Source organism: Furipterus horrens, unplaced genomic scaffold (genome assembly GCF_987537825.1).
Source record: "Furipterus horrens unplaced genomic scaffold, mFurHor1.1.pri manual_scaffold_5, whole genome shotgun sequence".
Lineage (NCBI taxonomy): Eukaryota > Metazoa > Chordata > Mammalia > Chiroptera > Furipteridae > Furipterus > Furipterus horrens.
In genome coordinates this window covers 121,484,392-121,508,863 of record NW_028327175.1, presented here as the reverse complement: position 1 = coordinate 121,508,863, position 24,472 = coordinate 121,484,392, and the positions used below count along the sequence as shown (strand labels likewise).

The following is a 24,472-nucleotide window of genomic DNA, read 5'->3' as shown; positions in this document are numbered from 1 at the left end:
GAAAAAGGTGTAACAGAAAGTTACAGGGAGGAGCCCCGGCTAAGCTGCAGTTTCTCTGATAGGAGGTGACTCGGCTAGGGTATCTCAGACCTCAGCGACATTCCGCTTGGCCCATAATAACTTGCACGAGCAATTGGTGGACACCGGGTTTCTCTGCTCATTTCCGTTCTTCGGCTCAGGAGGCGGGGTTAAGGGCGCGGCGTGGGAGGGGGAGGGTGTGTATGACGTCACATCCGACGCGTGGCGGAACTGGGCTCCCCTTGCTGCCGCGGCGGGACCGGAAGTAGAAGCGGCGGTGGCGGCGGCCCAAAGCTGAGGGAAGTAGGAAGGCAGGGCGCCCGAGAGCCGGAGCCAAAGTCACAGCGGCGGTAATACTCGGAGACCCCTCTTGGCCACCGTCCCTAGAGCGGGACCGCGGGGTTCGATGGGAGTCAGCAGGGGGCAGGCAGGGCCGTGGGACGCTGTGAGGGGAGGTTGGGGGAGGGGGCGGAACAGCTCCAAAATAGTTGCCTACCCCCGCCCCGCTCTAAATCCTGGGACCCCGTAGGGACATTCTTATCCGGGCTCGTCGTCGCCTTTCCCAGGAGACCCCTGTGCGGTGCGGAGGGGGCGGTGGCCCCGGCTCTGACCCGCGCCGGGGGGGGGTGGGCCATGGCGGAGATCAGCGACCTGGACCGGCAGATAGAGCAGCTGCGGCGCTGCGAGCTCATCAAGGAGAGCGAAGTCAAAGCCCTGTGCGCTAAGGCCAGGTGAGTCCCTGGCCGTGGGGAAGGGGGCCGCTGCCCAGGGGTTCCGGCCTAGGGCATATCCAGCCGAGAACCTTGGGCCTGGCTCGTCCTGGAAACATTCCCAAAAAGCAGTCTAGGGCCACTTCCCTCGAGGAGCAACCAGCCTGTTTGGGGAAGACGGACCTGGATAAAGACACTTAAAGTTTTCAGTGGAGTTGGAGAGTTACAGAGAAACATTTACCCTATCTGTTGGGGCAACAGGAAAGTTTTTGAAGGAACTGAACTTTGGGGTAGGCCCTGAGGAGTAAGGTGAAAAATGGGAGTGCCAACAAGAACAGATGTTCAAGACAGAAAAGCTAAAGACTGGTTTATAAAATAGTTTTAATTTCAGCAAGTTGGATAGTATTGTCTTCATTTTACAGCTAAGGACTCTCATGTTCACAGAGTCAACCAGCAAGTAAGGGATGGAGTCTGAAGCCAGTTCTGTGTGTTCTGTCCTTTTCAGGCCGCAATTCAAAGGGAAGTTGGATCAGTGGGAGCCTAAGGCATGGTAGCAAAGCAGCCAGAGTAGAATTAAGCATCATTGAAGGGAGGCCCAACTCAAGGGTTCTGTGGGAAGTAGCATGATGTAGTAATTAAGATTTCAGGCTTTGGCCCTGGCCAAGTGGCTCAGTTGGTTGGAGCGTTGTTCTGTACACCAAGAGGTTGTGGGTTTGATCCCTGGTCAGAGCACATACCTAGGTTGCAGGTTCAGTCCCCAGTCGGGGTGCACACAGGAGACAACCAATCAAACAGCACTTCACTTTCTCTCCCCCACTTGCCCTCTCTCTCCCTCCCTCCCCCTCTCTCTCCCTCCCTCCCCCTCTCTCTCTAAAAAAGTAGACAAAAACACACATATCCTCAACTAAGGGTTTAAAAAAAAAAAGATCTCAGGCTTCGGAATGTCATGGCTGTAAGTCAGAGTCTGAGCTTTACAATTTACTAGCAGTATTGGTGATCTTGAGGTCTCTGAAACTCAGTTTTTTCATCTGCAACGTGGGAATAGCAGTACATAATAAGAGAGTTGTGAAGAGTCAGTAAGTTAGTGCTTGGGATGAACTTAGCATAGTGCTTTGGTATAATATAAGTGCACAACAATTTTAGACATTATTGTTATTACAATACTATGTAGGAAGAGTGCAGTGCTGATAATGCCCATATGGACTGAAGTCATTGGGGAAGGCTTCTAAGAGAAGGTGGCCTTGAAAAATGAAAGTAATTTGGATAGCTAATGGGGTCAGGGACAGGGAGGAAGGCATTCTAAGTAGAGTGAGAGTAGGAGTGGAGGCCCTGAGATACGTGGGCAACAGTGAGGAGACCAGTTATCTGCCTCCTCTGAGGCACTATCTGACTATGGCTTCCACCAAGTAGGAGAATTATGAGAAAAGAGCCAGCAGAATTACCCTACATTTATTGGACAACAGGCCTACTGTTAGCCTGGCTTTGTCCTGGCAAAGGATTTCTATCCATTTCCTCCCTACAGTCATCTTGTGAGGTTGGAATTGTTTGCTCCATTTTACAGAACGGGAGGCCACGACTCCTAGAATCCTAGTGACTTGACTGAGGTTACCCAGAGAAAAAGTGGCAGCTGTGTTCTGAACTTGTGGCCGTCAGGCTCTTTGCTTGGTTTTGCCTCCACCCCCAACCCATGTAGTTCCTTGCATGGGTTTGGGGAACAGGCAAGTCCCTTTTTTAAATGCTTGTCTGTGGCTTTTCCATGTGTTGCCTGCTTTCTCCTTCTTGATTGGTATTTATAGGAACTTAAAACCAATTGCTGCCTGGCACCATTCTTTCTTCCATAAGTCTCATCTCCCCCTATAGGGCCTGGATCGGTTTGGTGGTAATGCTTGGATAGCATGGTGGAGTTTCCAGAATAACAGGGAAGTTATACATATAGTCTCCATTGTTCTTTGCCGCAGCCCTATGGAATAGTCAGGGAAGGGGTAAGTATTCCACAGAAGAGAAAACCAAGGCTCAGAGAAGATAGTGTCTTGCCCACAGTCTCACAGCTGGTTGAAAGGGAGGTTGGTTTTGGATCCAAGTCTTTTACTGTACTCCATACTTATGGACAGCCAGACAGAGACATTTAGACTGTGTGAGAGGTAGCAGGGCACTACAGAGAACTGGGGTGAGTAGATACCCATTTGAAACTGAGATGGAGCTAGGAGGTACTAGACAGAGGCCTGAGTTGGCTATTATCATCCCAGGCCCAGTCAAAAAAGGGCCAATTTTAGCACCAGGCCATGGCCTCCTGGGGACCCACCAGGGACCCAGACGAAGGCTGGTAGTGTCAAGAGCTTCAGCTTGCTCAGAGGGTATACAGACTCAAATCCTGGGAATTACAGAAGCCTGACGTGTTTGAGCCTAAAAAGTCAGCATATTCGAAGAGCAGGTTTTTAAAAAAGCCTTCACCCAAGGATATGTTTATTGATTTTAGAGAAAGAAGAAGGGAAAGAGAACATAGATGTGATGGAGCAACATCTGTTGGTTGCCTCTTCGTGCCTTGAGTGGGGATCAAACCCACAACCTACGTATGTGCTCTGATTAGGGATCAAACCCACAGCCTTTTTGGCGTACGGGGTTGGTGCTCCAACCAGCTGAGCCACCTGGCCAGGGCTGAAGAGCAGGGGGTTTTGAATCAGGTCGTCCTCAGTATGAATTCTATCTCTGTGTACAGTATGACCCTAGTCAAGTCATTTTGTCTTTGACATCATTATGAAACTCAGTGAGATTCTTCATATCCAGGGACAGGCCCTGGCACTTTGGTAAGCAGTTATGAAAGGTGTGTTAGCTGTGGAAGTAAAGGTGAGTAGGTGTGAGCCCTGAGAGGGCTGGTGATGTGCTGCAAGTGACAGAGATGGGGTTGGAGGCTGGGTCTTATTCCAGACCATGCTGGGGACTTACTGCCTTTAAGGAGGGGTTTTGATCTGGAGTGTGGAAGTGGTTGGCATAAATTCTCAGGAAGTTGGGCTCCTGGGTTTCAATTCAGACACTCCAGCTTTGTGACCTTGATCCTGTCCCTTTTTTCTCTAAGCCTCGGTTTCTCTATCTGTCAGATGAGGATGAAAAGAAGCTCCCCAAGTCAGTTGGAAAGGTCATTATAAGCAGTTGATTTGGAAGGATGTTCAACACAAGATGCAGCACAGGTGGGAGAGCCTGGTTGCTGCATGGCCCCTGAGACTACGTACAGCCAGTGCCTTCTCCCATTCCCAGAAAGCCAAAGCACACCTCCCTGGGGATGCCTTTGTCATGAAGAGTACCCTGAGGGACCTGTAGGAATCCCTGAGGGGGGCCTGGTCTAGTGGGGGGAGACTGGCAGAAAGTGAGAGCTGAGCAAGTGACTAGGCCACATCAGAGTGGCTTGATGAAAGCGCTCCAGACCCTGGAACCAGGCTGCCTTGGTTCAAGCCCCACCTGTATGACTTTGACCATTTTTTTCACCTGAGAAATAGGAAGCATCACAGTGCCTGCCTTTTAGGGTGGTGGTTTTATTGCATGCATCATCCATGCAAAGCTCCTACTACAGTCCTGGCACATGGTGTGACCTAGAACATTCACTGCTGCTGTTATCATCAAGGATAAAATCTTGAAATATGGTACTGCTTAAATTGGGTGTCTGAACCTGACAGTGGTTTTATATCATGCTCACTGAAGTAGAAGTAGAGTGCACTGCCAGGAGAGATGGAAGAATGAAATCCTCACTTCCTCTAAATAAATAGTGAAAAAGTAGCAACGACGTATCATTTTGAAGATTACTTTGATTACTGGCCTGCCCAGGACAAGTGCCTGTGTGCCTTGGACAGGCTGGGAGCAGGCTTCTATGATGAGTAAAGAGGGACTGTAAGAGCTCAGAGAAAGGCACAGTCTCAGGACACTCCAGGCTGAGGGAGCAGTGGGAGCAGAGGGCTCTGTGGGAGGGGAGGAGGTCTGATTTCTGGGAGTGCTGGATGCATGAAAGGAAGCAGTGGGGTTGGGGGGTGGTCAAGGCTGGGAAAGTCATAGCCTACTGGCAAGGCTTTGAAAGCTGGAACAGGTGTTTGCGCTTTGGCCTGTTGGCAGTGGGGGAACCACTGAAGGCTGTTGAGAGCAGTGGGGGCTGTGGTCAGCCTATCCTGGAGACATGCACACCTCACTTCTGCCCTGTAGAGGTTCAGGGACTGCCGCACCACCACCACCACCACCACCACCAGCCCCCAAAAGAAAAAGGTCAGGGATTGGGCTGGCTTGGCTTGGCTGTAGTGACCCTGGTCTTCTGTCTCCAGAGAGATCTTGGTAGAGGAGAGCAACGTGCAGAGGGTGGATTCGCCAGTCACCGTGAGTACCCTCTGCCCTTCCAGAGCCTAGCTTGGTCTTTTAGACACAAAGACATTCCATGTAGTTTTATGGCCTCGCTCATCCTTGGGAACCCCATTTTCAAGGGACCCTCACTATAAGAAATGGATGTTTTGGGAAGGGTCTTTTGATTTGTTGGAGGGATAGGATACTCTTGGTCAGGGCAGAAGGACTCTTAATTTGGTGACTGATTCTACTCCATGTGTTTCTGTGCATTTTTTGTTATTAGTAACTTCATTCTGGGTATCTTAAGGGGAATAGGGAAGGGAAAGGCCAGGTCCTTCAGAAACAGAGGTCCTGTTTTCAGACCTGGCTCCAGCTCTTGCCCAGGGAATAGTTGGCACTCAGTATGGGCTGGAGGTTGATTTCAGACCAGGCTAACTGGGGTGGAAGAGTTGATTTTGGGCCTGAGAAGTAGAGGCTTAGCCAAGAGTGATCATTTGAAGAAAGCCCCGGGGAGCACAGGTTTTCAGACTTGAGTTCCCATCCACCTTCTCACTTCCCAGGTATGCGGCGACATTCATGGACAATTCTATGACCTGAAGGAGCTGTTCAGAGTGAGTGTGGGTAAACACTGGGGAGGGTGACCTAGAGAGTGATTGGAAGGCCCCTTTGAGAGGGAAAGTTTTTAATTTGGTGAGTGGAGTGGAGGCAAGAAGCCTCCAGTTAGGTGGGCCCTTTGTGAAAGAAGGGCTTCAACTTGATTGAAAATGGGCCACAACAGGAGGTAGGGGACAGTTTAGGACCAAGCAGAACCTTCTCCCTCCCCCCAGGTGGGTGGCGACGTCCCTGAGACCAACTACCTCTTCATGGGGGATTTTGTGGATCGTGGTTTCTACAGCGTTGAAACGTTCCTCCTGCTGCTGGCACTTAAGGTGGGAACTGCTGTCTTCTGGCGCCCAAACCTGGGCCGCCTCAGGCCTGACAAAGCTGCATCCTTTTCACCCTCCTCTCCTGCTTCATCCACCCCCAACTCTGAACTGTGCTGCTGGTGGTGACAGATTCTGCTTGGCAAGGGTGGTCACAGAAGCTTTCCTTGACTTGGGGGCATCTGATGGGCCCCTAGAGGATGAGGTCAGAGGAGTGGCATTGTAGGGGAGGGGATAGGGGCTCAGTGTGTTCAGAAAGTGATAAGGGGTTGAGTTCACAGAATACAGCATCCACTGGTGGGAGAAAGGTTGCAAGGGGCAAGATGACAAAGCACCTTTAATGTCTTGCTAAGGACTTGGTCCCTATCTTGTAGGTCAAAGAGGAGCCATTAGGTCTGTAGTTGATGGGGGGCGTCAGCTTTGTATTCTCTGGAGGAGGGACTGGGAGCCTGTGAGGTGGGTGCAATACCATTCATGCATGAGATGACATGAATCGGGCAGGGTGGTGGTGGTGAGTATGGAGTGGGGCTGGCAGACGGGAGGAAAATTAGGAGGAAGGGGCAGAGCCTAGACCCCAGCCCTGGCTTGGTGGTTACCTCCAGGTTCGCTATCCTGACCGAATCACCCTGATCCGGGGCAACCACGAGAGCCGTCAGATTACCCAGGTCTATGGCTTCTATGATGAGTGCCTGCGTAAATATGGCTCGGTGACTGTGTGGCGCTACTGCACTGAGATCTTCGACTACCTCAGCCTGTCAGCCATCATTGATGGCAAGGTAGGCTGGCCACAGAGCTCCATGGGGATGGGAGGGGTGAGAAAGGCACCAGGCCTCAGCCTCTCCACCCTCCTGCCTTGCTCTCCCCTATAGATCTTCTGTGTGCACGGGGGCCTTTCCCCCTCCATCCAGACCCTTGACCAGATCCGGACAATTGACCGAAAGCAAGAGGTGCCTCACGATGGTCCCATGTGTGACCTGCTCTGGTCTGACCCTGAAGGTGAGGGCAGATGGGGCAGGGACCCCTTTGGTTAAAGCAAATACCTCAAAGGGACAGTCAGGCCAGGTAAGTCTGGAGAAGAGTAGAGCGGGCTGGTCTTCACTGGTGTCAGTGCTTGACCTGGGGACTGGGTATTACCCACAAAACAGGAATGTGAGTAGCTGGGTACTTTGAGCTCTTGACGGAATTAGGGCCTGTATATCAGAGGCTTGTTTAAGACAAAATTGCTGAGACTCTATGTAAAGGGGCTTCTGTAGAGGTCAGATACCTGGAATGATAGACCCCTGAGAACCTCTCATTTTGTGGGATTCCCCAGCTAGTATGGAGCAGAGCTGAGATTAAAAGCCAAGTCTCCCAAGTACCAGTCCAGAGCTCCTTGTGCTGTAACACAGCCTCCACTCTCACCGCTGTGCCCGACTGCCCTGTTGCTACTCCCAGACTAGCGGCGACAGCCCTTGTTCACACCTATACTGGCTCTTAGGAGCACCTTCTTTCTCTCCCCTGGGTGCCTGTGTGGACAGTTAAGTTGCACAGTCACTCTGACTATGAGGTGGTTCCAGCTATCAGGAAAGTCTTTCTTCATTGGAGCTTATCCGCTTCAACATTTGCTTCCTGCTCCTCAGGACTCCCACCCCCGACCCCGACCTAGAACACATTCAGGCCCTGTCCTCTTGCCCCACAGGTCTGATTGGGGGAGGGGGACAGAATATCCTTTGAAGGACAGTGGGCAGTCAGAGAAACCTTGAGGGACATCTCTCCCCATTTCTACCTTCATTTGCCTTAGACACAACAGGCTGGGGTGTGAGCCCCCGTGGGGCTGGCTACCTATTTGGCAGTGACGTGGTAGCTCAGTTCAATGCAGCCAACGACATTGATATGATCTGCCGTGCCCACCAACTGGTGATGGAAGGTTACAAGTGGCACTTCAATGAGACTGTGCTCACTGTGTGGTCAGCACCCAACTACTGCTATCGGTGAGCTCCCTGGGTCAGGAGGTTGTAATGCGGGTGGGGACCTAGGCTGACACACACTAACTGCTGCTCTCTAACCTCCAGTTGTGGGAACGTGGCAGCCATCCTGGAGCTGGATGAGCATCTCCAGAAAGATTTCATCATCTTTGAAGCCGCTCCCCAAGAGACACGGGGCATCCCCTCCAAGAAGCCTGTGGCTGACTACTTCCTGTGACCCCTTTGGCCCCTGCCCTTCCCCTCCAGCCTCTCTGGCCCTTGGACCACTGTGATGCTACTCTCTTCTCCAGATGGAGGCTGGGCATGGAGGGCTGTCCCCGGCTCTGCTCTCCCCACAGAGGGCACTTCGATGGTGAGGACTTTCTCTGGAGAGGCTCGGAGCTGCATGCTCCTCCTCTCCTTTCTCCCCACCTGAACCATGAAGTTTCCAATAATTTTTGCTTTTCTTTTTTTCCTTTTTTGTTTTTGTTTTTAGATAAAAATTTTGAGAAAAAGAAAAAAATCTAATAGAAGAAGTACGGTCTTTGGGTTTGTGTTAGACTTAATTGGGAATGAGTAGTGATGCTGGCCAGGGACCTGGGATGGACATCAGGACCTTGACTGCCCTGGAACCTTAATCCCAACAGGAAGGTGAGGCTCAGGCCAGTTCACTTGCCCTGAGCCTCCTGGGTCCTCATCCACTGGCAGTGACTGTTCCTGCGGGCTCCCTGAAATCTAGGTAGAGGGCCAGGTTCTCAGAGATGGCCCTATTTAATTATCAAAACAATAAGTGTCAGGCCGTTGATTCTGCAGTTTTCTTGAAGAGGAACCAAGCCCAGAGCAGGTGGATTTAGGTACACAAGATGAAGCAGCTGGAAATGGCAAGTCTAGATTGGGGACAGGGGTCTCCCCATAAAATCTTTGCTCATCCTATCCCTCCCAGGGCCAGACAACATTAGCTTGATGTTTCTAGAGCACTGATGTTTTTTGAGTTTTATTAACAAAAATACTCTGGTCCTGAGAACAGATTGGTGTGGTTCACACTAGGATGAGGAGATATGACTAGCTCAGCCCGAGGATGAAGCCCAAGACTTGGTATTGCCGGCCCAAGGCCCCATTTGGCCAGGTAGAGCCTCCCTCTTCACACTGAGGTGAAAGTTGGGAAGGGGAAGCTGGCCCCAGCTGGACTCCCAGTGGCTTAGCCAGAGCTTTGAAGCCAGAGGGGGGTGGGAATGAAGTCAAAGTGTGAAGTAGGGTGGAGGAGGCAGCCATTTGGTGTGGGGGATGGGGCCAGTGGAAGTGAGGAGGCTACAGGCCTGGGGGAAGGGAACTGGAAATCTGGATGGAAGACTGAGGGAGGGATTCGGGCCTAGCAGTGGCTCAGTACATTGGTTTGGAGCCCACATCAAGGTAGGCCCCAGGCCCAGGGTAGGGTAAGGGCAAAGGGCCCCCTTGGAGGAAATGTGAGGCAAAGGGTGCTGTGTGTGCAGCTGCTGGGTATCCTGAGCCTCCTGGCCCAGACTGTAGCTCTAGGGATGCAGCTGAGTAGGGGGCTGGAGCCTGAGGAAAGCTGGGGTTCCTAAAGTGGAAAAAGGTATTAGAACAGGGGAGCGGGACCCCCCCCGCCAAACTGGAAGAGCTCAGCCCTATGCCCTTGCCCCACTCACCTGGTCGGAAGAAGACTGGGAGCCCCATGGAAAGCTGCAGGGTGCAGAAGGTAGGCCTCAGCACTGGAGCTACCACATGGAGGAGCTGGGACAGGGGCAGCTTCTCTGGGCGCTGGAGCCTGCTCTGGATCTGACTCATGAACATCACCCAGTGTGGAATCGCAGGGACCACCTGGTGCATCTGGGGAGCCAGAAGACACGGGTTGGGCTAAGGAGGATCACCATCTCAGGTTTGGCCCCATCACCATGGGACTATACTCACCTCCACTCCCATAGGCCTCTGCGGCTACTGGCTCTGGGCCCCGCAGTTTCCTCTTAACGCGGGCGTCTCGCTCCCTGGGAAATATAATAGCACCAGGTGCCAGGCATTCGCCCTCCCAGGGACCCTATCAAGTAGTTTTATTATACCCATTTTACAGATGAAGGAAATGAAGGCCAGAGAATTAAATGACTAGAAAATAGCAGAGGTGGGACTTACTCCACACCTAGAACTTTACAATGGTTTCCTATTGTACTTAGAATTAATGGAAACTTCTTCCCAAGCTACTAGGCTCATCCCACCTTGCTCTCTGGCCATCTCCACTGCCTTTCAGGACCCTCTTCTGACCCCTCTTGACCTGCTTAACTCATCCTTGTCTCAGTCTATGCATAACTTCCTCAAGAAGTCCTGACTTTCCACAGCACCAGGTACCCTCCCTGATAACATTTGTCAGCAGTTACACTGTTACATTTGTTAGGGTAATCTGTTGATTTACTTATGTCTCTTCTGCTTTGAGGGCAAGGGCCAGCTCAGGGGGCTGTACTCTCTAGAATAAAAGCCAAAGTCTTAACTAAACCTCACCTCTGTCACTCCACTCAAGCCACACCACCTCAGGGCTCGTGCACATGCTGGTTCCACTCCCTGTCATGCTGTTCCCAAATATCCACATGGCTTCCTTCCATACTTCCTTCAGGTCCTTTATAAGTGAGGCCTTTGCAGGCATCTTGGCTAATAAATATCAAGCTCCAGTTTTTCCTGTCTTCCTTCCTTGCTTTATTTCTTTTATCTTAAGAACTTATACCTAATATATATATATTATATTCTCCTGTTTAGTTGTCTGCTCTGCCAGAGTATTAGTTCCGTGAGGACAGGGCTTTAGTTTGTCCTGTTTACTGATGCATCTACAGTGCCTAGAACTCTGCCTGGCACATAGCAGGTGCTAAAGAAGTATTGAATCAATGAAGAAATGTTTTTGCTTACCATTATGTTCCTGGCATCCAACACAGTGCCTGGCACATAGTGGGCAATTAATGCACATTTGCTGAATGAACAAGTGAATGAATGAACAGTGCCCACCTCTTACAGTTTCTGCCATTCTCCCGGAAACCCTTGGCAAAGGGGTTAGCTGCAATCTTCAGTTGTGTGATCTGGGGGCACACATTCAGAGTCAGGACTCCTGCACCCTGGGCAGAGTACCACCACCCACCACCCCTTGTGACATCAGGGTCCTCATTTTCTGGGCCATACCCGCCCTGCTAGTGGCTGCAGTGTGACCTTGAGAGTCTCTTTAAGGGCTTGCTATAAGCCATCACCAACGCGAAGAGAGGAAACAATCCCCCTCAAGCATGGTCACTCACCTGGGGGTTCTGGTAGGCTGTCACAGAGATGAACATAGTCTCAGGGAAGCGGAAGGAGGCGACACCCCCCCAATGTTGGCTACAAAGCTGGGCGGCCCGCACTATGTGAATGCGGGGCTGATACTTGTGCATGGAGTGCAAAATCAGCTGGAAGGGAAGAAATAGGAGTGACCCCTTGCCCTGGGCCCCACCCCCACCCTCCATCTTGGGGTCCCAGCCTGGGCCTCACGTGGCCATGGGGGTCCAGTGTGCTGTTGGTAAGCTTGACACGATGGAAAGACACGGGCTGCCGCATCCAGTGAGCACCAGTGGCGGGAGAGTCAGGGTGAATGTAGACACGGTCAGGCAGGCGGGGCTCTGCCTTGCCGCTGGGCTCCCAACGCCGACCCTGCCAGCGATAGCGCGCTCCGTCCACTGGCACTACATCCAGAAGGAACAGGTAGCGAGCCTCGGGGTCCAGTCCAGTGACTGATACTCGGCAAGCAGGGAACATACGTCTGGATGGGATAGAAGATAGAGGCCTGGAGCTACCTGCCAGCCAGAGGCAGGTACACCAAGGGGCAGAACCTCCAGCTCACAGACTGTCAGAGAACATTTGAGCTGGAGTTGGAACTAGGGCAGAATCCGGAAGCTTATTTCATCCCATTTTATAGACAGGAAACAAAAGATTAGGTAATCTGACCAGTGTCAGAGCTCAGACTCCTCTGACTCTTGACCCCTCAAAATCTATTTGCAGAAGAAGGGTGACACACTTTTCTCCTGGAAATCTTTCCAGGAACCACCTTGCCTTCTTACCTGATACCCAGCACCTGAATCTACAGCTGCTTGACAAAGCTGCTTCAGAAAAAAAAAGAAAAAACAAAACAAAAAGCCCTGTTTTCAGTGTGGCAGAAGACACCATGCTACGGCCTGAGCTCCCAGTCTAAAGACATTGCCTCCCCCCACCCCAACGCCCCCAACAAGGTCACACACTGAGCATATCTCTGCCTCCAGGGTAACCCTGGACCTAGTCACAAACAAACACTAACCCTGATCCTGATCCTAGCCAGATATCCCTGATGCTGGTCACTGGTTGTCCCTTGACCCTAGTCATAGTCTGAACCCCAACTCTAGGCTACATGCTAAGCTGTAACCCAGCCAGACTTTCTGACCATGGCCCAGACTGACATATGACCCTTGCCAATAGGTTGGTCCCTAAACCAGCCACAGACTAAACAGACCCTCCACAACATGACCCCTGATCCAGTTGCTGAAGTAACCCAGGCCACAATCATGTTCTGAACTTAGGCAGAACTCTAGCTCCGCTAGAAACCCTCAAACTTAGCCCCATCACCAGAAACTCTGCCTTTCCCAAGAGATCCCTACCAGAAACACGCTGGGTCCTTTGACCTCACCTCCCAGCTTTGGTGATGATCATCTCTGTTCCCACAGAATTAAACTCTTCCCACAGCTCCTGGTTCTCCAGGCTCAGGCTGACTCCAGGGAGTGAATGAAGAGCCTCTGGGGCCAGGGGAGACGGCTCAGTGCCCAGGGCTGAGGGCAGAGGGGGCAGCGGTGTGGGAGCAGCCAGGGTGCGAGAAGCAGACTCAATCCCCGAGAGGAAGCAATCCAGTTTGGGAGTGTCCAAATCTGGAGATGGGGGGAGAATGAGGAGACAGCCCAGGGTCACAGCACCTCCCCCCAATCCCTACATAGGAGCTCATCCCAAAGCTCACCAGGATAGCGGTAGCCCTCTGCTAGGGCAGGCGGGAAGCTGGAATCGGCCACTGGCTGGGGGGGCCCAAGACGGTAGCTGGGCCCCAAGGAGGGGTACAACTCTCTTGGATGATACATGGAGCCTGGCCTCAGGACACGCTGCCTAGAGTTCCCTGGTGCTGAGAGATACCCTCTTTATAGCTCACAGCTCAGCCCCTTCCAGACCCAGAATCACAGCCCCTCCCTCTTTGGGGCCCTGAGTTGGGCTGGGGTGGAGACCCCTGGGGCCTGGAAGGGGTCCCAGAGGGGGCCGGATACCTGGGTACCCTCCTTTCCACCCCTCCTCCCCAGGCTTCATTAGCCTCGACCCCCTGCCCCCTCGTTACATAATTAACTCCTCGGCCTGATTGATCCCCGGGGCTTGGACAGGGATGCAGTTTGGCGCTTCCGGCCAGCTGGTCCCCGTTCCCACGGGGGGAGCCCCAGCTAGGGATGAGCTATTGAGGGGGCGGGGTCTGGACCCTGGGATGGAGTCTGGAGTCCTGGGGCTGACCATGGCGCCTCAGGCTTTTCTGGCAGGTGACCCACTTCTTCCCCCCTCTCAGCCCCCCCAATTCACTTGGACTACAGGGCTTGGAGGGACAAGCATGACTGGAGGGACGCAGCCTGAGCACATTGCTACGCAGGACACTGGAGTCCGCAGCCGAAGGCCGAACTCTGGAGACCTTCCTGGTCCTCAGTCACCACCCTCATCCCAGTCTCAAAAGTTTAGAGGTCCCCACAGCTATACAGTCTGACTGGCAGGCGCCTGGGCTTCCCAGGAGGTCCCGTGCTGGGGAATCCTGGGAACTACATTTCCCAGCAGGCTCAACGCCCACTGGGGCACAGAGATACAGAGATACCGCTGGAGCCGCTGGGCGGTAGTAAAATGCTATAGCTGAGAAGACACCGATCAGCAGAAGTCAAGGTCTATGCAGCTAGAGTGGGCTTGGGAATCACTACCTGTCCTGGGTCCTAGAGAAGATGGCTGAAGTCAGGCCCCAGGAGTGCAGACTGCCACCTTTGACCACGGTGACTACCCGCTGCCACATTGGGGCTCAGAAGGGAATAGGTCTATAGAGGCAGGAATCTGCACTTGAGTTTCCCCCTTCCTGATTCCACATGAGCCTGGGGCTGTCTCCACTCCATTGTTTTATTATGTACAAATGCTACAGAACAAGGGGAGCAGACACGCGTGCGGTAAGAGGGGCCCAGTCGGAGAAGTTCACAGAGCAAATGGTGCACTGGGCTAAGAGCACACAGTCCGTATCTACAGGATAGGCAGGGCAAGAAGAGGTTAAAAAATGAGATCCAAGCCAGCCAGATCGCAGGGAGGTGGGGGTGCGGGGGTCGTCCACCTTCTGATCTCCCCCCAAGGTCACAGTGCATGCAGTAAAATGTATGTACAGGAGGTGGATGCTTCTTCCTCTGCAGGGGCTCTGAGGGTCCAGACCTCCCTTCTGGCAAAGAAGGGAAGCCAGTGACGCCCCCTGGCGGCCAAACAGGGCTGGAGCCACATGCGGAAAGAGCAGGAGTCAGTCCCAGCCATTGTCTTTGATCATGTGGTTGAGTTCAATGATGTACTTCCCCTCTTTGTACTTCTGGCTGCTCTCGAAGGCCTGTTCCTGAAAGGAGGGGAGAGGCTGTCATCGCTAGACCAAGGGCCTCACCCACAGGGATAAGGGTTGGGGGCATGGGTGTGATTGGCCCCATTTCATATACGAGAAAACTGTCACCCAGAGAAGCCAAATCACCTGCCCACAGACAGAGTCAGTAAGTGGCAGGGCTGAGTTTCTCACCAACAGGATAGACAGAACTCTTTGAATCATGGGCACTTTTAAAATACTAATGTTAGCTACAACAATGATATAGAAGTTTCTACGAGATCCAGGGATTACAAACTTGTAGCCTGAGGGCCAATTTTGGCCTACATGTGTATTTTGTTTGCCCACCAGAGAGTTTGATAAAAATAACGAAATACTAGCATATAGGCAGGCAGGCCATGCTCACTGCAGCATGGCACAGACTGACCCCCAGCCCCCCAATCTGTGTTACTCCTTTTGCAGATCCACAGTACCTGCTTGGCTCTGCAATCACTTGAGTTTTTGACCTCTAAACTGGCCACCTTTTTTTTTTTACAGAGGTCCAGAGAAGTCAAGTCACTTGTACAGGGACACAAAACAAATCTGTGGCAGGGCCAGGGGTGAACTCAGGTCAGGGCTGTCTGCCTGTCTGCCTGGGGCATCCTCATCACCAAGGTACCACAGCTCCCAGCAACTGCAGTTTCCCAAGAGCATCTTCTTTTGTTGCATCTATCTGATCTCCATAACAATCTTGGGTGCCAGGTGGTGGCTTTATCCTCTACTGCCAGATAAGGAAATGAGACTCAGAGTAGTGAAATCAGACCCTGGACAGCAGTAGTGGCAATGAGGGCAGTGGAAAAGGAGGTGCACGGACCCAAGCTCCACGTTGCTGTGGAGTCTTAGGCAATGCTTCTGATCCTATGAATGGTAATAGAAGCTGAGGTCAAGGGTCTAGAGTTAAAAAACAAAACAAAACAAAGCAGGATTCTGGTCCCTATTTTGTTACTTGCTGGATGTGTGACCTTGGGCAAGTTATCTAACATCTCTGTGCTTTCCTTTCTTCTGTAAAACGAAGATCATAATAGACTCTACCTACAGAATGGTTGTAATGATTGAATGAGATAATGGTATATGCCAAGCACATAATAGTGCATAGCAACAAGCCTTCATTAAGTGGTAACTCTGATTACGTCATCATCTCTAAAATGGGGATGCTTGTGCCTGTGAAGAGAGGGATGGGTTAACAGAAAAATTCTAAAAGTCTCTGCAGGATGTGAGAGAAGAAAACATTGTCATGGGATGAAAAGACTGTTTGACTAGTGTGAGCTGGGCCTATACACTCTGAAAGATAACTGCTTATGATGTGAGGTCAGGTCAAAGGCTAGCCTGGGGTCAGAAGTTACCGACTCACATATTTCCAGCCCAAAGTGGTCTTGCAGTTCTCGCAGTGGATGTCAGCGACAGCATGAAGGCCAGTCAGCAACACCCGCTCCTCGGCTGGCCCGCAGCCCACGTTCACCCTGTGGGGACATGGGGGCAGTCCCAGGGAAGGTCCCATAATGAAGCCCACCTCTAGCTTGTTTCCAACTGTGTCTGTCCTTAGCTTCTTGCCTGAACCAGGGGATTTTGGGAGTCTCAGCATGATGCCATGGGTCACAGGTCATAGTAGAGGTCAGGGAAAGAAAGAAGGAAGGCTGAATACTCACACAGAATTGAAGAGGTAGGCACGCCCCTGACTGCCTTGGAAGGACTAAAGAATGGAAGGGAGAGAGGAGGGGGTCAGGGTTATTGGTGGAGAGTTGGCAAGCAGTCCCTCTAGCCTCCCATTCCAGCCCCAACTGTGACCTGGTTACCTTGGAGATGAGGTCGTCGTGGTTGGCCAGGTGAGCACGGCAGTGGGCACAGCTATACCTCCGGTGACAATCATCCAAGTAGGCCTGAAATGTCTTGGGCTTTGAAATCCGCACCATGGCGGGGGCTGGGGGTAGTGGCCCCACCTGGGGAGAAGCCCACGGGGAGCAGAGAGAGCTCAGTGCCTGTGGAGGAGGTAGTGAGTGGATTGTCAGGACCCCAGCCACACACATGGCTATGGGGACTCTCTCTCTGTCACACTTGGCTGCTCTCTCCTCTCCCCAGAGCCAGCAGCCTCTCCAGGGGCCAGAGCCATCTCAGTTTTGACTCACTGAGGAGGCCTCACGTTGCATCAGAGGGGAAACTGAGGCTAGGAGGAGCCCATGATGAGTCACCCACTTGCTTTCGACCTCACCCCTGCTGACCTGGCAACTGAACCTGGAGGAAGGGGCTTTAGAGTGGATGAGCTGTCGGTTCTCCGTTTAGGGGAGCTTGCAGGGGTTAGGAATAGGATGGTTTTTAGGACCTCATCTGAACTGTGGAGGGCTGAGCTAGGGGGCGACTTCACTTAAAGTACAGCGAGTTCACCTGAGGAGCGGGTCCCACACCTGGGGAAGGCTGGAGGCCTCACTGAAATTGGAGGGTCACCGAGGAGGGGAGGGGCTCTTACCTAGGGACGCTGAGGCCTTGTCTATGCCGAGGGACTCTTACCTCCATCCGCGGGACGTTACCTGAGACTGCGGGGCTCACCTGGGGCGCGGGGGTGGGGGGCGTGCGCCAGGGAAGGGGGCAGTCCTCGCTGGCGGGCTAGGGCGCGGGGCGACTCGCGGCCCTGACGATGCGGTCCTCACCTCGCCTGGGCCCGCGGGAGGCCGGTCGGCCGGGGTGGCTGGCCTGGGAGTGGGGGGCGCTCCTGGTGGGCGCCGTCCACCCCCAGGCCCGGGTTCCCAGTCGCCGCGACTTGTTTACACCGAGACCAGCTGCTGCCGCCGCTGCGGCGGGAGGGGGAGGGGGCCGGCCCCTGGTCCCGGCGGTCGCTGTGGCCAATCGGCGCGCAGCATGCAAATGAGGGGGCGCGTCACACAGCAGCCAGCGCAGGCCTGGGCTACCCTTCCCCCAGCTCCCGTTTTGGGCCTGCCCGGAAATGCGGCTACGGCCAGCAATCCAGGTAGCCGGCCGGTAGGGTCCGAATCCGGCTGCCCTTATGGCTTCTGGCGGTTCTTGAAGGGACACGTATCTGAGGTACCTGACCTGGCATGGGGTTAGGAGGGGGACGGTGTCGGAATGCACGCCCCCGGGGGACATAATAATCATAATTATCTGCGTTTCCCACCGCCCGTGCCTCACTCTTAATCCACGCAAGCAAATCCCGAGGCAGCTTCTGCTATTGTTCTCATTTTACAAGGAAACTTGAGTCCCAAGAGGTCTAACAGCTCTTCTGAGGTTATCCAGCTGATAAGAGGCAAAATTGGAATTCTCACTTTGGTCTGCGTCCACGGCTTTGGCCATAGCACCAGGGACAGACTCCTTTTCTTTTCTTTTTTCCAGTTTTTTAAAATTGTTTTTCTATTACAGTTGTCCCACTTTTCCCCTCCATTGCTTCCCTCCACCCCCCCACCCTGTCCACCCCCTCTCCCACAGTCAATCCCCACCCCGTTGTCCATGTCCATGGGCCATTTGTACTAGCTCCTTGACTAGACCCTTCCCCTTCTTTCCCCTCTTCTCTCCCTCCCTCTCCCCCACTGGTCACTGTTAGTCTGCTCCTTGTTTACATGCCTGTGGTTCAATTTTGCTTGTTTGTTTGTGTTGTTCATTAGTTCTTGAATGGAAGAGCTAAAGGTGTCCATTGGTATTAGACCCCTGGGAGCCAGAGTCTGGGAACAAGCTAATTCCTACTGTTGAGCATCACCTCCTCCAGGTGATAGGCTCCTTTGATGCCCCCGTCCCTCCAGGCTGAGTGGGTGTCTGCTGTGGGCTTCCCCCTTTCCCTTTCTCATCTCTGAATATGTTTAAATATGTCTGCCATACTAAACTTGTTTTGTTCTTTGCAGTGGACCCAGTAGCTGGCCTGGCCTGGAGCAGTCAATACACATTTGTTAAATATGTGCTTCCTTAAGTGCATGACGTACTAGTACTAGGGCTGGAGAGGGCTGAGGAATTCAGGGAGCTTCTCGAGCAGGAAACAGGAGTGGAACGTTGGAATGGCTGAGGCAGCAGATGGGTGGTGCCATGAACTCAGCTGTCCCAGCCATGCCCACCCTCTGCAGCTAGGTGAGGAGGTCCACAGGGGCAAGTCAAGTCCCTTGCTGTGTGCCCTGCACTCTTAATGGTCTCAGAATGGAATATCTGTGGCTATGAAGGGACATTCCTGAGGAGAGTGGAAACCAGGCTGGCACAGGGTGTGGCATTACTCTGGGTCTGGAATGCAGTGGAACCAGTGGGTCAGGCTAGTTAGGGCCCCAGACTCTGGCCTTAGGCTGTCCTGGGCTGCCATTATTGGACTTCAATAGGCTCTCCAACCCCTCCCCCCATCCTCCTCAAAAAGCATGACTGAAAAGAAAATGTTTATTGGGGAAGAGATACAGAAGAGAGGGCTAGGGCCTCCAGCTCAGGAGACTCGGGCAGCTACTCGGGCAGCTGCTCCACGGTTGTCCAGGTAACGCCTCAGGGCTGTGGGATAATCAGTGATGATGCCGGTGGCCCCCAGATTGAAGGCTACTTCAAAATCTGACTCTTCATTAAGGCACCAAAATATCACCTGAGTGGGGAGGGAGGGGCTTGTAGGTTCCAAATTTACCTGGAACTCCCCTGAGCATCCAGATGGTCAGAGCTGTCCTCTGGATACCACCCAGCAGTGGTATGCTGAGGAGCTGATTGTTAAATTTTCAAAAATTTTGCAAATTGGTTTTGAACACAGCCATTATTAAATATTAACTTATATAAACTTGCAATTCAGTAAACTATATTAAAAACAAAGGTAATAAAAACTAAAAACTCATCACATCCTAATAATTTTACTACATTTTACTATCACCTATGCTCTGGAAGTTATGTCTGTCAAATGTGTACAAAGGAAATACTCTATAACCATGTGCTACCTCACATCTTTTCTCAACTCTTTGTTCAGTGACATCATGTTGGTAGCCTGAAATTGGCTGAGGTAGAAGTATATACACCAGGGAAATGATCTAATGTTCAAATCAGGGTGCTTTTTCCCTCCTGGAGAGCTGGCTGTGGACTGTTTACCAGCATGCCAATGCCTCGCAGCCTGCCCACACCTGCTGCTGCTCTGCATCTTCTCTGACTCCTGAGTCCTTTCCTGTGGACACTTACATAGGTGGGATGGGATTTGTACCCTTGCCAAGTCACTGGATCTCTCAGTTTCTTAATGTGACAACTGAGAGTTATGGTCCAGCCTCCTAGAGTTGTGAAGCCCACAGGAGTGGGAGGGCTGATATGGAAGAGCCACATCATCCTCATTTACCCCAACATCCGTGCCTCACTTACCCCCACATCTAATCAATGGCTTGTCTGTGAGTTAACTCTTCTATGCATCCCAACTGTTAACACCTCAGCCTCTTCATGAGACTCTGCTTCCACTATGGCCCCCACAATCACTTCTCCACATGGTGGCCGGGGTGACCCTCACTCAACAAATCTCAGTTGGATCAGGTCTCTCTCCTCAAAAGCTTCTCTTCCCTTTGGGCTGAAGTACAGGTTCCTCACTGAGGTCCTTGGGTTGCCTGCCTCAGCCCCTTCTGCCTTCTCTAGTTCTCCTTGTGCTGCTTCCTTCAGACCACAGCCTGGTGGAAGCCCGCACAGTTTTTCAGACTGCCAAGGCCTCTTGCTCCTCTGGGCCTTCCCACATGCTGAGTCTCTTGCCTGAGATGCTGTCCCTTGCCCTTCCCTTAGAGCCAGCTCCTCACTTCTTCCAGAAGGCCTCCTGTGACCCCACAGACCACTGCACTGCTTCCTTTCTGTCCACTACTTGCCCGTGTGATGGCCTGCTTCATTCCCTTCCTCTGCTCTTGTGGTTAACTCCCTACTCCATCCTCAGTACCATAATGCCTGGGACATATTCTCAACACTGTTTTGCTAATTAAATGACCTGGTCAAAGCTGATGCTCAGGGGGGCAGAAGGAGGTGGGCTGGGCTGGTTTTTCCCTTCTCTCTTCTTTCCCTAATCCTTCTCAATAGGGATCAGGACAGTTCAAGACATCATCATAATGGCTAGCATTTATCAAGCCATTAGTAAGTACCAGTTACATATCCAGAAGAGTTAAATATATCATTATCTCAATTTACAGATGAAGAAACCAAGACTCAAGGCGCCCAGCCAGGCAGTAGCCGAGCTGTGATTGAAATGCTGTGCTAGGCCCATGCTGTGAACTGAGGGGAGGGGTCAAGCCTCACCTGCACTCCTCGTTGCTCCAAGTGTTGAATCAGACTTTTCCTCATGATGAGCCTGGTGGGGAGGAGGATGGCAAAGGACAGGTTGAGAGGGACTAAGGAGAGGGGCAGAGGCAGGTCTCTATGGGGACACTCTACCCAGCCTTCTCGTCCCACTTACCATTTAGAAACCACAGCTGCCAGCTGGTTCAGCACAGGACTGGAGAACGGGAAATAGGTCCTGCGGAAAGGTGGTGTCATGGTCAGTCCATGGGTCTTTCTCTCTCTGTCACGGGGGTGGGGAATAGGGGTGGTAGTGATCCCTGCCTATTGAAACCTACTCCCTCTAGAAGAACCTTTCCAGTTGCCCAGATGAACAAGTCATGCATTGTTCAGGGAGGTCCTACTCCTGTATCCTTGACTCCATGCTTTGAGGGTGTGCCCAACCCTCACTGTTCTACAGAAGAGCTATATTAACTGCCCGAGGTAACAGAGCAAGTGTGATGGGGCCAGGACCAAAACCCAGCTCAACTTGATTCCCAATCTGGAGATCCTCCTGGTTGGATCTGACCAGCTTCCTGAGACCAGACAGTGTTTAATGGGTTGGCTACTTGTTCCTAATTGTCGCACTCCAGGGGTGACTTTAGAGGCTCTTCACAATGTCCCAGGACAGACTTTGGAGTCAGATCCAGGGCAAACCAGGCTCTGTACTTCTAGCTGTATGACCTCAAGCAGGTTACAGAACTCTGAGCCTCAGACGCTCCATGGGTACTGTGGGGTCATGCATGATTCTTGTGCCTCCTGGGGTGCTGCCACATAAAGCTCAACTACACTAAGGGATGTGAAAAGTTTGTATGTCCTGTAGTAAAAGTTATGTACACAATGTTCAGTAGTGTGATGATGTCTTTGTGGCAAAGGCTTGTGGAGGCTGGCTGGGAGCTTCCCTCATGACCACAGAGGGGAGCAAACAGCACTGGGGCAGCTACAGAGCTCTCTGAAAGCAAAGGGAGGGGCTTGCCTGAGAGCTGGTGATATATCTGAATTTCTGACACTTTACCCAGATGTTACTTTGTTAATCCTTGTCTCCCAACAGGAAAACACTTGCTTTTCCTTTTGAGAATCAGAGAGTGATACTATAAGTAACATCTGTTCACCTAGCCAAACTATAAGCTGAGGGCTTGGCCCCACACATGTTGGTCTTCTTCACTAGTGTACCCACTCTTGGAAGAGTAGGCATTCAATAAATATTTGTTGGATGGATGAATAAATGAACCCTTTTTCCTAAAACCCCATCCACATAAACACCATTTGCATTGAACTTCAGGGAGTTTATGGTTCCCTTAGTATTAGGAATGCTGGGTGAGAACCACTGTGTTCAAAGCACCCTGGGGTTATCCTGAAGGGAACTGGGGAGCCTACAAAATGGAGCTTGAGATGGGGAGGTGTTTTTCTGAGAACAGAAGTAGCTGGAAGCCTGGGGGAGGATGAAGAAGGGAAATGGGGACTTTGTGGGTACCTGTTGATGATGGTGGGCAGGAAGCAGAGGAAGAACCTCTCGGGGATAGGGATGAAGGGCAGTAGCCCCAGGTAATACAGCAGTAACAACCAGAATCCTCGGCTTATTGTGAAGGAAATCGGCATCTTGGGGTTCTGGGAGGCAAGGGAAGGTGAGAGGGGATCAGTGTGCTCCTGGGGAAGCAGAGGAGCTTGGGCTGCAGGGGAAGATTTTGGACATTCAGGAAACCCTACTTACCTGCAGGATCAAAGCCACATCTTGGCCCAGCACTCGAAGCCTAAATGCACCTTCCGCATTCCCACCAGCATGACTTTGCTCACATACTTCCTTTACCACCTCACCTCTCCGAATCCTCCAGAAACCCCCAAGCCTCTCTAGCCTGGGAGGAGGGGTCACTGGAGCAGGAAGGGAAAAGGGACTTACGGCAGCCTTGCACTTCTTCATGACTGAGCTCTTCTCTGAGGCCCAGATGGTGATTTCATTGCGGTCAAAGTGCCTCACCAGGCTGGCTATCTGGAAGGAGGAGGAGGGGAGATGAAGGGGAGTTAGGCCTCTCTTGAGGCCCAGAACCCCCCACCCTGCCTGCAGTACCACCTTGTGAATGAGCTTCTCATTTTCCCCTTTGACCTCCACACTCATGGGCATCCGAGGGAACCTCTGGAACAAGTCTTCCAGACGCACCATGCGCCTGTCTGACCCATGTGCAAAGTGGCCTGGGGGGTTGTTGGAAGAGAGATCAGAGGATTGGTTGGGCGGGGGTAAGAACCCAGGGGAAGAGGGGCAAGTCCCAGGGGAAAAGAGAGGGCAGAGGTTGGGGCCATGACATGCTTTTACCTGGTGAGAAGTAAACCTCTAGTTCCTCCTTGTAGAGGGGCAGCTCCTGGGAAGAGCAAGGAGCATGTGACCAGGAGGCTCATGTGGTGGCTCTCTGGGTTTGGTGGGGGGCTGGGGCGAGGCCCACCTCAAACTTCAGGCTGCCCACATCCCTATTCACGCCTGACTGGCGGTACAGGTTCTCATCGTGGGACACCACCACCACACCATCCTGAGTCAGCTGGCAGTCGAGCTCCAGGAGGTCTGCTCGCTGGGCCATGGAGCTATGGGAACAAAGGTCAGGGAGGTTTGGAGCACTGGGACAGGCCAGACTGCAGGACTGTGGGAGGTTTAGGGGAGTGTGCGAGAGTTTAAGGCGGGATGTGCAGGCTGTGCAGTGCCTCCAGGGGGCTCCCGTCACCCCTTGGCATCAGGCAGCTCAGCTGGGCAGGTGCACTTACTTTAACATGGCCTCCATGGTGTTCTCTAGCTTCTCTCCAGATCCTGTGAGGGGCAGCAGCAGTGGGTCCCTGGGGCCTGGCCTCCTTCCCTCGCCCCCTCCCTCATCACCCCGAGTCAGCCCAGGTTGAACAACCTCTTCTTCCTAATCCCACACAATATGTTGCCACCTGCTCTCCTACCTTGGTCTTTGCCTTCTTTCTAACATTTGGCACCTTAGAGCTACTCCACTCTGCTGTCCACTTTGGCACATGACTTGTTATCCTTATTCCATCCTCAGTAGCTGACACCCTCCCCCTTGCCCCCACCATCTCACCTCCACGGTGGGCCCCCAGGTGGGGACAGAAGGCAGGAACTTGGGGTGTGTGCAGCAGGCGAGGCCGCCGCAGGAAGAAGATGGAGAGCATGACATAGCTGCCCAGGGCGGGCAGAGCATAGTACAGCAGAGGGCTCATGGCCACACGGCCTCTCCGGGCGCTGGCTGCCGCGAGCTCAGCTGTCCCTCATGAACTGTGCTGCCTTGCTGATTGCCTGGCTGATGTACCGTGGTTCCAGCACTGGTCACCACCACGCCCCTGGGACCTGCTGAGCCTGCTGCTGGCCCAGGGCCAGGCTGCAGGGCTCAGCTGGAGATGGAGTAGAGGCAGGAGGAGGAGCCAGGCAGCTCTGGCCCTCACACCCCAACCCTTCACAGACCCAGGGACTCCCTCTCCTTGGCCGCACTGGGGGTGGTCAAGTCCCTCATCCCACCAGGTCTGCCATAACCTTCACCCTCCCTTACCACCTGTGCATGTGGTCGAGGGATACAACACGCTGCCCCTTGCCGTTTCCAGAAAATCTGGGGTGTGTAGGGTGCCCAAGTCACCCCCCAATCATCTCAGCACTTAGGAAGACATTAGAGAGGGTAGAGGACAGTGACTAAGGAGAAGACT

General features: G+C 52.7%; 4 protein-coding genes across 11 annotated transcripts; 1 reads left to right on the top strand and 3 right to left on the bottom strand.

Annotated features, from left to right (window-relative positions):
• The first annotated feature begins 250 nt into the window (after window positions 1-250).
• On the top strand, window positions 251-8,459 carry PPP4C (protein phosphatase 4 catalytic subunit). Of its 5 annotated transcripts, none has more exons than XM_090277526.1 (9): window positions 304-368; window positions 548-749; window positions 5,030-5,081; window positions 5,606-5,656; window positions 5,873-5,974; window positions 6,571-6,744; window positions 6,838-6,964; window positions 7,749-7,938; window positions 8,020-8,459. In XM_090277526.1, exons 2-9 carry the CDS (start codon window positions 652-654, stop codon window positions 8,147-8,149), a joined length of 924 nt encoding a protein of 307 aa, XP_090133652.1. In that variant the 5' UTR covers window positions 304-368; window positions 548-651; the 3' UTR covers window positions 8,150-8,459. The 5 variants fall into 5 exon arrangements, with proteins under 5 accessions (XP_090133657.1, XP_090133652.1, XP_090133656.1 ...); XM_090277527.1 differs by having other exon boundaries at window positions 311-368; window positions 585-749; XM_090277531.1 differs by lacking the exon at window positions 548-749 and having other exon boundaries at window positions 251-368.
• Window positions 8,460-8,863: 404 nt separating this feature from the next.
• On the bottom strand, window positions 8,864-13,050 carry TBX6 (T-box transcription factor 6). The gene is made up of 8 exons (XM_090277525.1): window positions 12,911-13,050; window positions 12,590-12,824; window positions 11,425-11,692; window positions 11,196-11,342; window positions 10,915-10,985; window positions 9,841-9,914; window positions 9,579-9,759; window positions 8,864-9,490 (listed from the first exon to the last, which is right to left on the bottom strand). The coding sequence occupies exons 1-8, from the start codon at window positions 13,026-13,028 to the stop codon at window positions 9,292-9,294; spliced, it is 1,293 nt and encodes a 430-aa protein (XP_090133651.1). The 5' UTR covers window positions 13,029-13,050; the 3' UTR covers window positions 8,864-9,291.
• Window positions 13,051-14,183: 1,133 nt separating this feature from the next.
• YPEL3 (yippee like 3) lies at window positions 14,184-17,366 on the bottom strand. 4 transcript variants are annotated; one of them, XM_090277522.1, is made up of 5 exons: window positions 17,215-17,366; window positions 16,366-16,548; window positions 16,219-16,262; window positions 15,924-16,032; window positions 14,184-14,554 (listed from the first exon to the last, which is right to left on the bottom strand). In XM_090277522.1, exons 2-5 carry the CDS (start codon window positions 16,480-16,482, stop codon window positions 14,465-14,467), a joined length of 360 nt encoding a protein of 119 aa, XP_090133648.1. In that variant the 5' UTR covers window positions 16,483-16,548; window positions 17,215-17,366; the 3' UTR covers window positions 14,184-14,464. The 4 variants fall into 4 exon arrangements, with proteins under 4 accessions (XP_090133648.1, XP_090133650.1, XP_090133649.1 ...); XM_090277524.1 differs by having other exon boundaries at window positions 16,366-16,509; XM_090277523.1 differs by lacking the exon at window positions 17,215-17,366 and adding an exon at window positions 17,114-17,191.
• A 1,548-nt stretch (window positions 17,367-18,914) lies between these two features.
• On the bottom strand, window positions 18,915-24,042 carry GDPD3 (glycerophosphodiester phosphodiesterase domain containing 3). Its single transcript, XM_090277520.1, has 10 exons — window positions 23,857-24,042; window positions 23,543-23,585; window positions 23,230-23,365; window positions 23,103-23,148; window positions 22,863-22,981; window positions 22,692-22,781; window positions 22,269-22,402; window positions 20,934-20,993; window positions 20,777-20,828; window positions 18,915-19,121 (listed from the first exon to the last, which is right to left on the bottom strand). The coding sequence occupies exons 1-10, from the start codon at window positions 23,993-23,995 to the stop codon at window positions 18,972-18,974; spliced, it is 969 nt and encodes a 322-aa protein (XP_090133646.1). The 5' UTR covers window positions 23,996-24,042; the 3' UTR covers window positions 18,915-18,971.
• Between the last annotated feature and the right edge of the window lie 430 nt (window positions 24,043-24,472).

Bases quoted from the DNA above. Each gene is read 5' to 3' on its own strand.
- PPP4C (XM_090277526.1), top strand. From the start codon at position 652: ATGGCGGAGATCAGCGACCTGGACCGGCAGATAGAGCAGCTGCGGCGC. The intron at 750-5,029 runs GTGAGTCCCTGG...TTCTGTCTCCAG, and splicing joins GCCCTGTGCGCTAAGGCCAG to AGAGATCTTGGTAGAGGAGA. The intron at 5,975-6,570 runs GTGGGAACTGCT...GGTTACCTCCAG, and splicing joins TCCTGCTGCTGGCACTTAAG to GTTCGCTATCCTGACCGAAT.
- TBX6 (XM_090277525.1), bottom strand. From the start codon at position 13,028: ATGTATCATCCAAGAGAGTTGTACCCCTCCTTGGGGCCCAGCTACCGT. The intron at 12,825-12,910 runs GTGAGCTTTGGG...CCCCATCTCCAG, and splicing joins AGAGGGCTACCGCTATCCTG to ATTTGGACACTCCCAAACTG. The intron at 11,343-11,424 runs GTGAGGCCCAGG...CTTCCCTTCCAG, and splicing joins CACTGGACCCCCATGGCCAC to CTGATTTTGCACTCCATGCA.
- YPEL3 (XM_090277521.1), bottom strand. From the start codon at position 16,596: ATGTGTGTGGCTGGGGTCCTGACAATCCACTCACTACCTCCTCCACAG. The intron at 16,033-16,218 runs GTGAGTATTCAG...ATGTCCCCACAG, and splicing joins GCCTACCTCTTCAATTCTGT to GGTGAACGTGGGCTGCGGGC. The intron at 14,555-15,923 runs GTGAGTCGGTAA...CCCTCCTTTCAG, and splicing joins CCACTTTGGGCTGGAAATAT to GAACAGGCCTTCGAGAGCAG.
- GDPD3 (XM_090277520.1), bottom strand. From the start codon at position 23,995: ATGAGCCCTCTGCTGTACTATGCTCTGCCCGCCCTGGGCAGCTATGTC. The intron at 22,782-22,862 runs GTGGTACTGCAG...TCCTCCTTCCAG, and splicing joins ATGAGAAGCTCATTCACAAG to ATAGCCAGCCTGGTGAGGCA. The intron at 19,122-20,776 runs GTGAGGCTTGAC...CTCCCCACTCAG, and splicing joins TGGAGCAACGAGGAGTGCAG to GTGATATTTTGGTGCCTTAA.